Here is an 18,124-nt window from a genome sequence, read left to right on the forward strand (position 1 = left end):
TGGTAGATAAAATGCACTTGACTGTGTTTAATGTCATTTCTGATATGTTGCAACAGTTGCATAACAATCCAGCTAAGTGTTAATGAAATAAAAAATATATTTGCAGCATTTAGTCATAAGAAATTAAAGCTTTTTTTTTCTTTTCATGATCGTTCGTAAAAAGCCGGGTCAACACATTTGTGAGTAACTCGGCAAACACAGTTAGTAACAGGAAATAAAGATTTAAAATAATAAAAATGAGTCTTGAAAAATATAATTATAAAATTATATGTATATAAAAAAAGGTTATCTTAGTAACAAAGTGCTAAATAGCTCTGGGGAATTAACAAGCACCAAGATGCCTCACAGCAAACAAACCTCCCCAAAAAAGAAGATAATTTCTCTCATTCTCAACAAAGGTATTCTTGGCCTTGTTCATACTCGAAACACACAAACTGCTCAAGCTTAATTCAAACTCCTGTACACATCCAATCTCACTATGAGAGAAGGCAGACGTTATGGAAAAAGCTTATGACGGAAGGGCAATGGCAGTGTTAGTGGGGTGGACAACATGAATGAAATGGACACACTGTCCACCATCAAACCTGCAGGTGTCCTCCCGTGTACACTTAAGTATAATTCACTGTATAGAATGATGATGATCCCTACACCTTCAAATTCACATTTCAGGCTGGACAGGACGTCGACGAGACTCCGTTTGAGTCAAAAAGGGGAGAAACCGTTTTTCTGCTCATTTCCACATTAGTGTGCACTTCTCTGCCCCCTAATACACGCACATCTTTTTTCTGTCCCCAAACTCACACACACCTTCTCTCCCACCCCCACATACACACACTTAAATTCAAATATCAAAAGGCCGCAGTGCATGAACAGCATTTTTGAGGCAATGGAACCCGGCAGCGCTGCCTGCAGCAGAAAAACAGGAACTGAGAACTAAAGACCAAAAAGCGAGGTAAAACAAGTGGGCCTATGAGGAGTCATCACAATACAAATGTCATAATAACGAACGTGGCAATACACAGTCATAGGTGTTAGCAGAGCTGCCGTTCTCCATTGCCTCACAATGCCAACCGAGCGCACACTTCAGTGGAAGATGAGACGAGCGCTTTGGATAAAACGTGTACCGCTAGATCATGGGAGGGTGAAGAGGTGGGCATGGGGAGACGTTTTCGTGTTGGGTGTTGCGTGGGCCTTCACCGCCGCCGTCTCGTTCCGCCATGCCAGATGCCTTGCCCTCGCTGTACAAACACCCGAAACCGTCGCAGTACTCGTCCAAGTCCCCCTGCCCGCCGTAGCCTCCTCTTCCTCGCCCCCGCTGAAGGTGGCGCTCGGGGCACAGTGTCGCCTCGTCCTCCTGGAGCCGGGCGCTGTCGAGGATGTAGACGGCGTTGGGTGGAAGGGAGAACTCCAGGTTGTTGAGGTGCTGGTCCACCATCTCCTTACAGTGGATGAACTCGCCGCTCTCAACCTGACAAGAGGGAATGGAGGAGCGGTTAAGAAGGGGGGCGGCGGTTGGCTCAGAGTGGCCGCAGTTTCCCGGTTCAATACCCGGCTCCCCCTGGGTTAGTATCGAATTGTCCTTGAGCAAGACACTTAAGCGCTAACTGCTCCCAATGAATGAGCAGGTTGGTGCCTTGCATGGCTGCACCAACCAACGAAATGCACCATTTAAGATGGTTATATGGCGTTTGTTGTTGGGTAACCACATGTTCCTTGAGCTAGAAGCAGCTCTAACCTCAGTTAAGCTTTGAGAGATGAGGGTCTGTTTTGAGAAAGTGTGAAAAGGTACTGTATGGTGGAAGACAGCCTCTGCTGAGAGATGTGGCACATTGTTTACATGGGTTAACCCATTCAATCCGGGAATGCATCTGTCATTTTAGAAATATTTTATACTTTGGTTATTAAGAAATAGCAGATATCCAAGCTCATAGCGTGGCACTCTGAGCTTGTAGATCTGCTATTTTTGATCAATCGTGAAATTTTGTGCAAATCTTTGAATATATATATATTTTTAAGCAAACATTTGTAAATCAAATATTTGCTTCTGGAGGTCCCTGAAACTAAATATTTTACAAATGTTCGCTTAAAAAAAAATATATATACACCGGTATTATATTCAAAGATTTACACACTTTCAAGATTTTTCAAAAACAGCACATCTACAAGCTCATAGCGCTGCACTCGGTGCAGCGCTATGAGCTTGTAGATCTTCTATTTTTTGAATAGCCCAAGAAATCTAAAATGACACAGATGCATTCTTGGATTGAATGGGTTAAAATGTTCAGCATGGAAATGGAAAGAAGCATAAAAAGTTTTAAAATGTTTTTCTTCTTCTAATATCCTATGTAGAGATGTGAACAGTACCACTAATATAATAGATTAGTGGTACTGTTCACATCTCTACATAGGATATTATTATGTAGTAATATATGTAGTAATATTGCGGGGAAATTATAACAAGCAGATCTGGCAACCCTGCTCACAACCCGCACCCTGGCCCCGTTTACGATGCCCTCACCTGTGCTTTCTTCAGCAGGTCTGTGAACATGGAGAACCAGTCGGGGGTGAGCGCCTCCAGCTCCAAGGTGATGATGGCCAAGGCCAACATGGAGCCCTTGAACTGCCACAGCTGGTGGCAGGCCATACAGTGCTGCACCTGCCTGGTCCACAACGCCACCTGGAAGCCCGCGGGCCACTTCTGACGGCCCGGCCCGCCGCTGGGGGAGACAGAACCGGGGTGGTCCGAGCCCCGGCCCCAACCGGAGCCGAGGCCGATGGACGGAATGAGGTGGGGGTGGCCGGAGATGAGCATGGCGTGGAACTGGATGGAAGGGAGAGAGAGATAAATAAAAGGAGCACATGGAAGCAGAGACCAAAATTTTTAGCATGACATCGTAACGATGACATCGTGGCATTTTTCTGTGTCTGTTCATATGGTTGATCTTTCAACCTCTTTACTCCTGCAACAGCCACATCAAATCCTCATCCTAACCTTCCAACTCGTCATCTATCGGTTTGATCCATCTTTCATGTCCAAAGACCCCTATAAAACAGTTGTGTTGATAAAATCTACGGACAGTATAGATAGAGTATATATTTAAGACATGTCATGTGGTTGTCTTTGGTCCCTTGTATCCATGACATTGCGTTTTCCCGTCGCCATGCATTCCGTAATCCTCTACCCTTTCCCATAGTGTGCATCAATGGACTCCCAGCAGTTCAAAGCAAAGAGGTCGGTCTAAAGGTTAATTTTAAGTGTAGCTTCGACCAATCTATTTTTGTTTTTAAAGAGGTGGCGAAGGTGGGAAGTGGATAGGTGCCGTTGTTTAGCAACAGGCACAGAGACCCCCCCCCCCCTCCATTGCCTGAGGCGTGTTATTGACATGTTTGTTAAGTGAAACGTGCAGTGCTTGTCTGTGATTCTGTGTTCAGGATATTACTATGAAATCCAACCAGGATGGCAAGGGAAGGTTTGTGGAGAGTACATTTAGGCATTTACATTTTTTTTGTGTGAGTGTGTGTGGGGGGGGTGTGACCTGCAACTCTTGCAATGGGACATGTGTTTGAGGGAAAAAAAGCTTACTATTGTACGTCTTACTTAAATTTTGTCTCTCACTCTGTAGCAAAAAAAAGCCATTGCATATTTATTTTTTAGGAATGGATTTTTCTTTAAGGCAGATTCAACAATGTGACATCAAACACAAGTTTCCTCACCTTCAACCATCATCCACAACCTATAGAACTTTTCTCTTCCTACTTGACAGAAAATTAGACCCTCTCCTCTCTCTAAATAACTTTCTCTCTTCGCCTCGCTGCCAAAGGTCAATGGAAGAAACAAAAACACAGGAAAGACAAGGAAAACCGGTAAACAAAGAATATTGAGAATTTATGTTTGATCACTTGATCAAGCGTTTTTCGGTCACGAGTATCACTCCTATAATTACGGAGTGTTGTTGAATCACATGGCTGATTCTGCCTTAAAAATATACTTTATATCTGCTGGTTGTAGAAACATATCGAGTGGAAAAGGATGTCTGTGTAAATCCACTTATCTATTCATATCAATGTGTCATGGTGACGAGTCTGTGACAAATATTTTATTGGTCGCCGTTTTAAAGAGACAATGGAGGATTACACTTTATTTTATTTTATTATTTTTTTACGTACATTAATGCAAAGTGAAATTTCTTTTCAAGGGGGAATGTGATCCTAACATGGTAGAGGTGCAGATATTTATTCGACAATGGTATTAAGATAAATTGTATCTTTATTTTATTAGAATATTGTAATGTATTGTTTATTTAAAGAGAACAAATCTACTATTCTTAGATTTTATAATATCCAATAGTGAATTTAAAGGGACGAAGTGAAATCGGTCTTCATGCATTCACTACAAGAATTCCTTGAACGCGTTTCTGTCAGATTAGACACACAATCCATAACAACAGTAGCTGAGAGTGACCCCGTCTTGACTAAGTATTATGAGGCACTGAACCGGTCAAATGCCAACCTCAGCAACATCAAGTTAACCCATTAAGACCTGGAACGCATCTGTGTCAAAAAAAACATTATTTTACACTTTGGCAATTCAAAAATATGAAAATGTGTGCAAATCTTTGAATATATATTGTTTTAAAGCGAACATTTGTAACTCAAATCTTTGCTTCTGGGGGTCCCTGGAACAAAATATTTTAAGATGGGGGTCCGCGGCCAAATACATATAATATTGGGGGTCCTTGACATGAAAAAGTTTGAGAACCACTGATCTAGAAATTTCAGAATGTTGAGATTTAGAAGACATTTGTAGAATCGGCTTCAAGTCTTAATGGCTTAAAGTTACACGTTTTATCTGGACCTTCTGGATTTCCTCACCTGCTAAGTCGGTGTTTGATAACTGATTATGGATTGTGGCTTTTAAAATAATATGTCAACTCTACAGGAGAGAAATCCACATGTTACTTGTTGGTGGGAGTCTTCTGGTCCAGAATAGGAATTTACAATGGTTAAGATTGCTGATCCACAAAATGCAGGAAAATATTTCACAAAGAGGGGAACCTCATGGGGTGAATTTCCTGGAGAGGAGAAATTCTTTATCTCTGTCTAAAAGCATTTAAATGTAGAAGAGCTGGCCAAGTCAAGTCTGGCAATTTATGTGTAGTCATGGGACTACATTGGTGAAACTAGACCAGGAGTCTAACATAACCAGTATAGCACAAATGGAGAAAATGCAAGATTTAATGTATGCAATGTTTGATTGTGGTGGGTGTGGTTTGATTTGTTTGGTGGTTAGTGGCATGACCAATATTTTATGAAGGTTCACCAATTAACACTATTGTGGATAGCACTGTCTAAAAATCTACTGTGCCATAAACGTAATTGATAACACCTGATGGGACTTTGTACCAATGATAAATCTGCTTTGGGAGAGCAGTAATCGCTACGAAAACCAGTTAAGCAATGGTATTAATATGCCAATGACCCCCCAAGTCATCCATTTATTCTTCAAGTGTCCTAGGAAGACCTAGGGAATCCATACAGCCTAAATGGTCTTTTATCTCTGAACACTTCTCCTCACGGCAACAGGGTTGCGCTTTTACGCTGCAAGGCTGGGAGTTAACGGTTAGACTGAAGTGCCTTGGCCTATCATGCGCTTGCATTTTTTTGGTGAAAGCTTGCAGTTACCGTCTCATGTGGGCTGGGGGGCAAAATTGACTTGGCTCCGTTCAGACCTTGTACTGAAATGTCACATTGTTGTAGCTTTGTTCACATGCGTGCGCTCGCAACATGTTTAGATCTTTGCCCTGGTGTATTAATCAGGGTCTTTGACAGGCTAAAACCCTGTCAACTGCTGTCGTGCTTTGTATTGATTCTGTGCCGTGATTGTTTATGGAATTGAAGAATGCCGGCATGGGATTTGTGACAACATACCGTACATTGTAAAGACGAGGACAGAACCGGTTTGCTATGGGGCACAATGTGTCAAGAAATATATCAATCAATGCACAATCTCAATTAGGACCAGTTTTACTTTGTGGGGTGCTGGGTGTGAGGGTTTGTAAAAGCCATCTTGATGCAACCTAGATGTAGGCATGAGATGTTTGTCTTTATGCTTTTGTATTGCTGTTTTTAAGACACGATCACAGGGCCAGTATTCACAAACCATCTCATAGCCACACAATTGCTGTGAAAGACAGAAACTGGGTCAAAGTATTTCAATAATTCTGTAGGATGTCTCAGCATTTGTTGAAAAACAAGTTGTAAAAAACTAAAGTACACTCAGCTCGAGCTGACTGTCAAACTTTCTTATGATTTCCCCAAACTTCCTGGTGTTAACCCCTTCATCTTTTGTAGCAACCCCCTCCCCCTCGCATCTAGTGCTGAAGTAATTGAAAACAAACCAGAGAAATCTTACATTCTATTTGACCCAGGTTCTGGATTAACTGTAACGCAGTGGTGGAAAAAGTACTCAATTGCTTTACTTAAGTAAAAGTACCAATACTGCAATGTAGAAGTACTCTGTTACAAGTAAAAGTCCGGAATTAAAAATTGACTTGAGTAAAAGTGCAAAAGTATTGGCATCAAAATGTACTTAAAGTACCAAAAGTAAAAGTACTACAATATTTGAAAATAGCAGATCTACAAGCTCACAACGTGTCGCGATGCGAAAATGTATATTTGAAAATAACTAGTAATAATTCTAGTAACCTCTGTAGTGGTGAGTAGGTGAGTACGTGAAGCTACCCGGTTCTCCTCAGTGGCTGGAGCAATTGCTCTGATTTTGCACACAGCCATGTTTTTCAATTTCATCAAATCTCAGCTTCTTATTAGCGTTTTTGTGTAAAACACTGTCGCCATGGTTACGGGGCTGCCCAGCTATGGGACGAACTGCCTCCCGGGGTGCCAGATCATGTGCGCATATCCCCCCACGGATGCGTCGACCGGGTATGGTCTAGTAACTAGTAACTAAAGTTTTCAAATAATTGTAGTGGAGTAAAAGTATTGGAAATTGGAAATACTCAAGTAAAGTACAAATACCTCCAAATTGTACTCAAGTACAGTACTTGAGTAAATGTACTTAGTGACTTTACACCACTGCGGTAACGTGGGCGTGCTTACTATGAGATGCTTTGACAACTCAGGTCCAGCTCTACGGCCTGATCTATACTTTGTTGCATGGCGGAGTCCTGCACCAGAAATAGGCAATCTACAAGCTCACGATGTGTTGTGAGCTTATAGATCACCCGTTTTTGGTGCGCAACAACGTATAATTCAGGCGCATAGGGACATGTTTTTTTTTGCCAGTCTATATCCGTCTGATCCTAACTTACTATGTGAATGAAATCGACGGGTGTTGCGGTGTACAGGTCCCAGTTCAGCTTGTCCAGAATGATCCTCTCCATGCGAAGAATTTCTGCGGTTGAAAAGTTGCATCCACTCTGCGCAACCAGGTCCTTAACCGAGCCCATCACCTGTTATAACAGACACCATGAAAAGGGAAGCAAATAAAACATGTTTTAAATTAGCCTCACTCACACTTCTTTTTTTCCCCTTCTTCATAGATTATACTTTTATGAGCCACTTATCCAGCATTAGGTTAAAATGATATAGCATAATTATGGTACAGCATTATTGAGTCTTGCCGTTAAATTGCTTTTGCATGTTTAGTGCTGATATAGGGGTAATATCTCCCTACCTCATCCTCCTCATTGATTTTGGCCGCCAGGATGAGCGAGGTGAAGGCGATGCATTTAAGGTATTTCGGTTGAGCCTGTTAAAAAAAAAAAGGAGAAAAAAAGGATAGAAGAGATGGCAATTAGCACCATCCTGAAAAGTAGTAAAGATTTATGGATGTGTCCAATCCACATGATGTAGGGGTTAATTACCACTCAAACATTTGCCTTTTTTATTTTTATTTTTTTGTGCCAATATAATACAGAGTGAGTGCTAATCTTGTAACATTGCTCGGAGCAGTGGTTTTATTGTATAATCAGTGTTCATTTAACTCTGAGAGTGTACAAATGGAACCAAATGGCCCCGTCAGGGTCCATTTGGTTCCGTTTGTACACTCTCAGAGTTACAGACCCATAAGGGTCCATTTGGTTCCTATCCATCATTTAGCTGGGGACCCCCTGGAACCCCCTCAAGTACCCCTGGGCAGTCCCCGGACCCCACTTTGAGAACCAATGGCTTGGAGGACTGCTCTTATGCTCTGATCTGGTCGTGAGTAGCCAAATGATCAGATCTCTCTCTGCCTACCGAACTGAATTCTATGTAGGGAAGGTTACATAGGGCGGTCCTACATATTGGTGAAATTACAGGACTGTTTTTCAAATCGGTAGTACGTCGGTGCCATTGCGTTGGATTTTACATTTCACCAGCCGTAGATGTCCGATCGTCGGGAGCAATTTATGCTTCTCCATTAGATAGATTAATCCCCCTTCTATCTTTAAGACAAAAGGCAGTTGCTCTGCTGTGACATTTCACGACATTGTGCATTTTGTGCATGGTTGTGACATGTTCTGTGCGCTACGTACACAGGACAGCATGTTCCACCTAGCTCTTAGACTTAGCCCTACAGGGGTCTGGTATTTTACCCATACACTTACTGTAGGTTATTACTAAACTACAATCAGCACTCAAAAGACCTTGGGGGCAAAATGTGGAGAATTGGATGACGGGGCACTAGTCCATTTCATCACCACTGTTAGATGTTGTCTCAACATACCTTCACTGTAGACACAAGTCGAGTGAGCACGCAGGCTCCCAATGCAAACGTCTCAGGACAGAACTGGAATAGCCTGCTCATCTCTCCAAGCCACAGGATCACATCTTGTTGCTGGTACAGAGAGATGTCAGTGCCCTGAAAGGGGGACCACCCCTGATTAGTCTTTATCAATGCTGTTTAAGTGCACTCACAAGTCTCTTTATCTTCAGAAGCCCATTGTGTTTATCGACAACCTGGGCTTGGCGATATATTGCGATATGAGACTAGATATGGTCTGGGTTTTTGGATATCGTAATATCATGATATGGCATAAGTGGTGTATTTTCCTGGATTTAATTACTTAACCCATTCAATCCGGGAATGCATCTGTCATTTTAGATTTCTTTGCCTATTAAAAAATAGCAGATCTACAAGCTTGTGGCGCGGCACCGAGTGCCGCGCTCGGAGCTTGTAGATCTGCTATTTTTGAAAAATCTTTGAATATATATTTCTTAAAGCGAACATTTGTAACTCAAATCTTTGCTTCTGGAGATCCCTGGAACAAAATAATTTACAAATGATTGCTTTAGAAAATATATATTCCAAGATTAGAAAAAGGTTTCACGATTTTTCAAAAATAGCAGCTCTACAAGCTCATAGATCTGCTTGTAGATCTGCTATTTTTTAATAGCCAAAGAAATCTGAAAATGACACATGCGTTCCCGGTCTTAACTCATTGAGTGCCCAAATTATTATTATCTATTTCTGGCCATTACAATTTTTTTTTTTTTTTTTTCAAAGTAAAAAAACAGTGCTTAGGAAGCGAGATACAGCCTTTTTAAGTTATAAGTTAAACAAGGAGTGGATGGAGCTGCAAATCTTCAGATGATGATATCTTGGGTTAAAAAGAAATAAAGTTTTTTTCTATTTTTTTCAAAAACACGTGAAACACATTAATGGCACTCAACACCATAGCGCTAAAACACGTTAATGGCACTCAATGAGTTAATGGGTTAAGCCACTTAAAATGTTACAAAATGTAAATTTCTTTAAAAAATCATTAGTCATACTGAAGGAAAAGTCATAGATGACCGATGTCAGAATGGACACATGAAGTCCGAGATTCACATGAAGCCATTTGGTTATTAGACGTTGGACCCCATCTTGTTTTGTGTACAGTCTGTCTTAAACAAGTACTTCCTAGCCAGAGTGAGACCTTCTCCCCAATCCCAGCATGTTCTCCAGGATAACGTAATCAAACGCAACCACTTTAGGGCATTCATGACCGCACACCTCTCGAGGTCAATACCTGGATGCATCCGCCTTTGAAGACCGGGACCTTCCAGAGACGTGCCTCCCTGACCAGAGCATCCTGAAGCAGCACCACCAGACGATGGCCCTCGGCTACGGCTGGGTTCTTCATGGGGAACGGTACCAGGACACGGGCCAGCCTTCACCCAGGGCACACACACCTGAATGAAGCACAGGGAGCCGGTGAGACGTTTCAAATGAGTTAACACACTGCATATCATAGATACGAAAGTAAAAGTCAGACTCCATAAAATACATCTATGATAGTCTTGACCGAAGGCTAAGATAGTGGGATGGGTCACATGTTGTGTATTATTACATTGTAACATTATTACAAGCTGAGAAAATGACCTTCTGATCACATTGTGATCGCAACTGCCTCTGGCTTTTCCTTTAAAAGAAGTAAAAGGTCCAGGTCAGTGGTTCTCAACCTTTTGTACACCCTCTCTGAACTCCACATTGATGACCAGTGAACAAGATCATAACAAGGTAGTGTCATACAGCAGTGGTTCTCAAACTTAACTTTTCCATGTCGACAAGGACCCCCACCTTAACACTTATTAGCCCGCGGACCCCCATTTGAAAAGATATGCCAGGCAGGGATAGATTCTCAACCATCTTGATTTCAAAGACCCCCAGTTTGACATGCATTAGGCTACGGACCCCCATTTAATGGCATTTCTATCCCTGGGACCCCAATTTATATTGTAAAATCAATGTTAATTTAACGCTGAGAGTGTACAAATGGAACCAAATGGACCCGTTAGGGTCCATTTGGTTCCATTTGTGCTGAGAGTGTACAAATGGAACCAAAGGTTACATGTCGCCTTTCCGACATGTCGCCTTTCCGACGTTAACGAACCCTATACCTAACCCTAACCGCACGCGGAAGCCACAAGTCGGAGTGGCGAGATGTCGGGATGGAAGGCGGTTACCGAACCAAATGGACCCGTTAGGGTCCATTTGGTTCCATTTGTACACTCTCAGAGTTACAAACCCATAAAGGTTCATTTGGTTCCTAAAACTATCCATCATTTAGCTGGGGACCCCCTGGAACTCCCTCAAGGACCCCTGGGGGTCCCCGTCGGACTCCACTTTGAGAACCAATGTCATACAGTATAAGTTTATTAAGCACACACAGAGAATAGGGACATTTGCACAAGCTACAACATTATGTAGCCAGAAGATATGCGTATATGACTGATACAGAGGTAAGCAAGACAAGGCAGAACAGGGACAGACAGATGCGGTACAAACCATATGCAGATACACACTCGTTACAGCATGTGGTTTATGGAGTCTTGACCCAAGGCTAAGACGTGGGATGGGTCACATGTTGTGTATTATTACAACTGTTATCAAGCTGAGAAAATGACCTTTTGATCACATTGTGATCGAAACTGCCTCTGGCTTTTCTTTTAAAAGAAGTACGGTAGAAGTCAGACTCCATAAAATACATCTATTTTATGGAGTCTTGACCCAAGGTTAAGATAGTAGTGGGATGGGTCACACGTTGTGTGTATTAATACAACTGTTAGCAGGCTGAGAAAATGTATACAGAGCTGAGGTGGTTAATGTATGTTTGGTAATAATAATCAAAACCTACAAAGTAACTAAACTAAAATTGTCAAATAAATTGTAGTGGAGCAAAAGTACAATATTTGCCTCTGAGATGTAGTGGAGTAAAAGTAAAATTATTGAAAATTGGAAATACTCCGGTAAGGTAAAGGTACTTCAAAATGTTACTTCTAAGTGCAGTTACTTGAGTAACTTGGTTACACAGCATTTTACATAACGCATACAAATCTGGGCGCCAAGAGGAGCTGTCCGTTGGCTAATGGCTATAAAGTACAGGCAAAACAGTGAGCAGGAAAAACTGGATTCATGCTAATAAATAAAAAAAAGAAAGTATCCCACTTGTTCCACAGAGAGATCATCTTCATCATAAAGCTCTCTATTGAACAGGACAAAGTATACTACCACTATTTGTATTTTATTGCAAATGATGCTGGCTTGTTGTTGATTCTTTCTTGCATTTTTATTTAATATTTTGTTATTATCTTAAGTGCGCGTCTTTGTAATGTGCACGAAATGTTGTCAACAAATCTATACACAAACATTGAAAGAGAGATATAGGGACAAGTATGCAGCAGCAAATCAGGAAATACGCGTTGTTGCATTTTGGTAAACAACAACGCCATTTTCCAGACTTTTTGCAGACGGACTGCCCCAGAGGAGGAACACAGACACACAGCACATACGTGTGTAAACTGCAAAGTTATAAAACATGACCGATGGTGGTGTTTTTTAGTACGTTTTAAAGTGAATCTATAACGTCACGCGGGATAATATAACGCTTAAAGAGCTGCAGCTGCAGAAGCCCTCGGAACAGTTGCTGATCAGTGTTGCCAGATTCTGCCGAGAGAAATGAGCAACCAGGTCTGTGAAAACGAGCCCAAAAGAAGCAACTATTACAGCACTTCTTAAAACCTTATATACATTTACTGTTTGAAAATATTTTCAGTCCGCAGACAAATACATATTAATTTGGGGGTCCTTGACCAGAAAATGTTGAGAACCACTGGTTTAAACATCATTAGGAAACAAGCCCAAAATAAGCAACTGAACTATCAATATTTACAAGCAACTTTACAGAAAAACAAGCCCCAAATCGTTTATAATCAGTGTTGTAGAGTAACTAAGTAAATTTACTCAAGTACTGTACTTAGTACAATTGAGGTATTTTTACTTTTACTTTCCAATTTTCAGTACTTTACTACATCTCAGAGACTTATTATACTTTGTAGATTTGGATTATTATTACAAAACATAAATTAACCACTTTATCCATATACATTTTGGCCATTTCAAAACTTGAAATGGGACATTCTGCATAATGAATACTTTCTACTTTTGGTACTTTAAGTACATTTTGAAACCAATACTTTAGTTCTGGCCCTTTACTTGTAACTGAGTATTTCTACATTACAGTATTGATACTTTTACAATAAGTAAAAAAAAAAAAAGGGTACTTTCCCCCCCACTGCTTATAATAAGCGGACATGGCAACACTGTTGCTGATCTCTGCAGACTATCAACATTACTGTGTTGAAGCATATCTCTTTATCTCTTACCTCTTTGAGATCAAAAGCAGCAGATTTCTCCGACGACAGTCGCATTTATACAGCTTTTCTTTTAGTCATCCATGATGTTCACCAAATATTTAAAAAACACAATAACAAGCCAAAAAAGGTCGATCAACGCAACAATGTGGAATATTTGTTTGTGCGCGATGTGTACAATGTGTACAAACGGAGCAGCAGCATTATTATTATAAACAAGCAGCGATCCAAACTAAATATATTACTAATGACTCAAAAAAACGGGGAAAAACAAGCGCAAAGCAAGGAGACAGAAAACAAAATCTGAGTCAGAGGAGGAGGCTGGTCCAGCCACTGTTTTGAACGCCTCTGACTCCGCCCACATTCGTCACGTTGCCAATGGATTTATAGAAAAAGAAATGTGTTAGTGGGTCAAACATACGGGATCCCAATGTATACAAAATGGAAGACAGAATATACATTGTAATCCAATGGTTCTCAAACATCTTTATGCCAAGGGGGGGGGGGGGGGGGGGATCAAATGTATTGATATGAAAATATTTTGATATGAAAAAATGTTGTGGCAAGGACCGCATAAGATTAGTGCTTTAAAAAAAAAAAGATTTAGCCTTTTTGCAATTTCTTTTCCTTTGGCTTATTTGCCAGGGATCCTTCTAAACTGAATTTGATGCTATATTATTTTGCTAGGATGTAGGAACCCCCTGGGTGCCCCGTCAAGGACCCCTGGGAGTCCTTGGACTCCACTTTGAAAACCATCATGGCACTTTTTCAAGGACCCCCAGTTTTTGCTATCAAGATGCCCGTTTTGAGAAAACAAAATGTATCTCTGCGACCCCAATCTCTACTGTAAAATCCTATGATTTTCATGGGACCCCAATGTACACTATCATGCAGTGTTGTAACTCAGAGAGTGTATGAAGGGAACCAAATGGACCTGTAAGGGTCCATTTGGTTCCTAACTGTTAATAATTTAGCTGGGGGACCCCCTGCCCTGGAACCCCCTCAAGGACTGCTGGCCTGCAATCAATGAAAGGTCACCCTCTCTGTTTTTTGAAGACTTGATCTTTCTCCAGAGTTAGTATGCCACAGAGCTCTCTGGATTTGGCCAGTGTTAAGTGCATCCTTTTGTATCCTTTGCATATTTGATTTTGGTCTTATGCATATGCAAATTCATGGTGTGTTTTAAAAGTAACAACTTGTCAAGGTTGTTTACATCAGTGGTTCTCAAACTGTTTCGTGCCAAGGACCCCCAAAAATTGATTTCTATGTGGCCGCGGACCTCCACCCGAAAATATGTTGTGGCAGGGATCCCCCGAAGCAAAGATTTGTGTTGCAAATGTTCGCCTTTTTAAATAAAAGATTTAAAGATTTGCACACATTTTCAAGATTTTTCCAAAATAGCAGATCTACAAGCTCATAGCGCGTCACTTCGTGCCGTGCTATGAGCTTGTATCTGCTATTTTTCAATAGCCAGAGTGTAAAATATGGATAAAGGGGTTAAAATGATTGTGACACTTTATTAACTAATTTCACTGGGGACCCCCTGCTATCCCCCAAGGACCTCTGGGGGTCCCCGGACCCCACTTTGAGATCCAATGGTTTACATAACAGCAGGTATAATGGTCAATATATATTAAATAATATAGTACATCATCATAAATATGTTCCATGTTAATTAACATATTATTAATGCAGTAGACCATTAGTTATATATAACTTACATTAATTTCAAACGTCTTACAATGATTGTATAAACTCTGCTGCTCATTGCATTGTTCACCTTACATGGTATGGCTCTAGTCCATAGCGTTAGAAGGAGTTCTCCTTAAGCAGAACTCCTTCTAACGATATGGACCAGAGCTACTTACATGGCAGTAACATCACTATCTGTGAGCTGGATGGAACGAATGCCAAGAAATATTTGCAAATAGTATTTGGCACAGTTCTGACACTACTGTATGTTCTGACAACATGTTCCTATACGGAATGTCCCCATCTATGGCTCGAGAGAGCCTCCCAACACACACACACACACACACACACACACACACACACACACACACACACACACACACACACACACACACACACACACACAATAAACAACATCCCATATCAGATTGATAGTTTTTTTTTTAATGTTCTGTTTTACTTATAACATACAGAATATTTTCAGTACAGCTGACCCTTGGTGAACATTTGTTACACTGTTCCAGTGTTCATTGGCCTAGCACCCCATTTGGATGCTATCAATGCATTGAATGGGACATTATCACGTTTTATCAGACCACTGAATGGGCGGCCGCTCTACCTCCTGAGTCACTAGCCCAAATGCTAAACAAAGTATAAAACCTAAAACTACATTGTACTGCCCAAGTCTACCAACTTGTGGTACTAGTGGTTGCCGAGGAAGTTCAGACGTGTGCTCAAATAACTCTGATGTCCAAAAGTGTCCGTTGAGTTCATAAACAAACGTTTAATTCTCTGTAGCCGATCTGTCACTTCAGCATACAATAAATACATAGATAAATAAACAATCAAACGCACAGGACAGACCACAAGCTCTCATGAATCACAGTCATAAAACGGTTTGCCTCTGCCACTGGCAACACCTGCAACTGATTAGGGACAGGGTTAAATTCCTTGTAACCCTGGCAACATTGGCCTTGACCAAGCCCTCCAGTGACGTCATCAAATAAGCAACAATTATATATAATATAATATATATATGGCTTATATGGCTCTTACATATACATCTTGTGACATGCGACACCGGAGTCACTGTCAGGTCAACACACATAAGTTCTAACTGGAGTCTCAAATTAGCTTTCCTATATTTGGGTGCTGAGCGTACTGTATTGTATCCTGGAGCAACCTTTTCAGAACTGCTTTAAGATTGTGTGAATGCACCCACCGCTTTTGTAATGTTGTAATTATCTGAAATTATTAAATAGCGACAAGGCGTGAAAGGAGTGAAAAACCTACATATTAATATTATGATTATTATGTATTCTTTCTGTTTGCTTTTTGCCATCTATTCTAATGTGTGACTTAGGAGTCAGACTTTAGGAGTGCCTTCGCTTCACCAACCACAGCACAGATGGTTGGCTGTGTTTGGGCGCAACAGAAGGTATCCGGTTGACCGGTTCAATCCCCGGTTTGATCCTCGCCTCCTCCTAGCTACAGTATGTGTCTGAACTCCTTATGATTACAGTCCATGGCCATCCAATGACGCATATGTACTTGATATGAGATACATCTTGTTGTTGTCCTGATACATCATGTTCATTATGGATACGAGATGCATCTTTCAGATGCCTACAGTAAGGTCATCCTTATTCTTATCCTGTTACGTTCTGTTCTTACTACAGATTGTCTCATATCTTCTGGTCACGTCGTGTGTCCAGCCCTATATGTATTCCCTGTGTGTAATAAACTTGTGAACCTGTCGAGTGATACTACCTATGTGTCATCTTGTTCTCCCTTTACACAGGAGGATTACTTCAACTGAATTGTCACGCACCACCCAGTACTGTTATGACCACTCCGAGGGTCTCCTAAAGTCACAACACTAACTGCTCCCGATGAGCAGCCTGGCACATTGCATGGTTTCCTCCGCTGTTGTTGTGTGAATGGGTGAATGTAACGCTTTTGGATAAAAGCCAATATATAAATGAACTTATGGGCCAGTTAGTTCACAGTTTACGGTTTACAGTTTAGACACTTAGCAGACGCTCTTAATCCAGAGCGATTTACAGTAAGCAAGGACACAAGATAATACATCATAATACAAATGCTTAAAAATAGTAATCTAATATTAAAGTAATACATAAGTAAACCAATAATCTAATAATAACTACATACTGTATAAATAGCTTCAGATGTTGAATATGATGATATATCTGATACTGTAGCTTACTTCAGTGGCACATTGCACGCCTTATTCATGCTCATATTTTTGGCTTTAGGGCAGAATTTTGTATTGTGTTTCACAGGCTAAATCCTTCTCCTTGTTTGTAGCTTCATCTTCATCTGTTATATTACTGGCAGAGGTTGTGACTCACATTCCCTCCAGGAATCGATAAAAGTTGTACATCATCTCAATCTTAATTAAATATATCACGTTGTAATTGGAGATGTTGATTGAATGGACGATTTCATCGCTGAGCTTCAGACAATCCAGACATAGATGTATTATAACAAGGGATTTAACAATATGTTTAACAATATGTTCTTGTACGTGAACCAAGAACCTATCATCCGCCTACATTGAAACAATACACACTATAGGATGCCAGGTCAACAATGACATGGCATCTGTTTACATAACATGCTATCTAAGTTACATTTTGCCTTTGCATAATCCTGCAAGGTCGTCAAGGCTAGGGCAAGTGCCCACAGGTTGAGACTATGTTGATACTTTGAATACCTATTACCCAATGTCCAAAGTTTTAAAATAAATTTTCACATCGTTGAATTCTTGGGCCTTTTGTTTTGCTAATGAAAACTGCATACATCAGTCTTTGGTCAATGAGTTGACTAGGCCTACAGGGGATTATATCTGGCCTTTTGATAGATTGATTGAATCTTTATTTCCAATTAACTTTTCACGCTAATTGGCAAAAGTGGGTGTGGCTATGGCCATGCATGGCCTGTCACAAAAATGCACATAACTTCTGAAAGGATTAACATGATGACACAAAAATACTTTGAAATAAAACCAAGGTGTATCATGGGCCCAGGGAGAACTGATAAACTGGTCACATGCATCATTAGCCTGGGACCAGACAAATCTGACAGTGCAAAAAGAAATTGCACTCTGCATCATGACGTTCTATTGGCCAAAAGGGGAGGTGGTGGCAGAAAAAACATAACACTTTATAGACAAACTGACACCTTGGTGGAGGTCTGTGCTCTACTGTGCACATTTTCTGGTTTCTTAATGTATTTCTGTTTGAAGGGAGTCCTTGAAAGACAGTATCACTCC

General features: G+C 40.8%; 1 protein-coding gene across 1 annotated transcript; it reads right to left on the bottom strand.

Annotated features, from left to right (window-relative positions):
* ccni2 (cyclin I family, member 2) lies at positions 1–13,433 on the bottom strand. Its single transcript, XM_084073201.1, has 7 exons — positions 13,150–13,433; positions 10,014–10,176; positions 8,726–8,860; positions 7,694–7,768; positions 7,329–7,469; positions 2,519–2,821; positions 1–1,468 (listed from the first exon to the last, which is right to left on the bottom strand). The coding sequence occupies exons 2-7, from the start codon at positions 10,125–10,127 to the stop codon at positions 1,127–1,129; spliced, it is 1,110 nt and encodes a 369-aa protein (XP_083929327.1). The 5' UTR covers positions 10,128–10,176; positions 13,150–13,433; the 3' UTR covers positions 1–1,126.
* Positions 13,434–18,124: the final 4,691 nt, after the last annotated feature.

This window comes from Gymnoscopelus microlampas (genome assembly GCF_963454915.1).
Source record: "Gymnoscopelus microlampas genome assembly, chromosome: 12".
Classification (NCBI taxonomy): domain Eukaryota; kingdom Metazoa; phylum Chordata; class Actinopteri; order Myctophiformes; family Myctophidae; genus Gymnoscopelus; species Gymnoscopelus microlampas.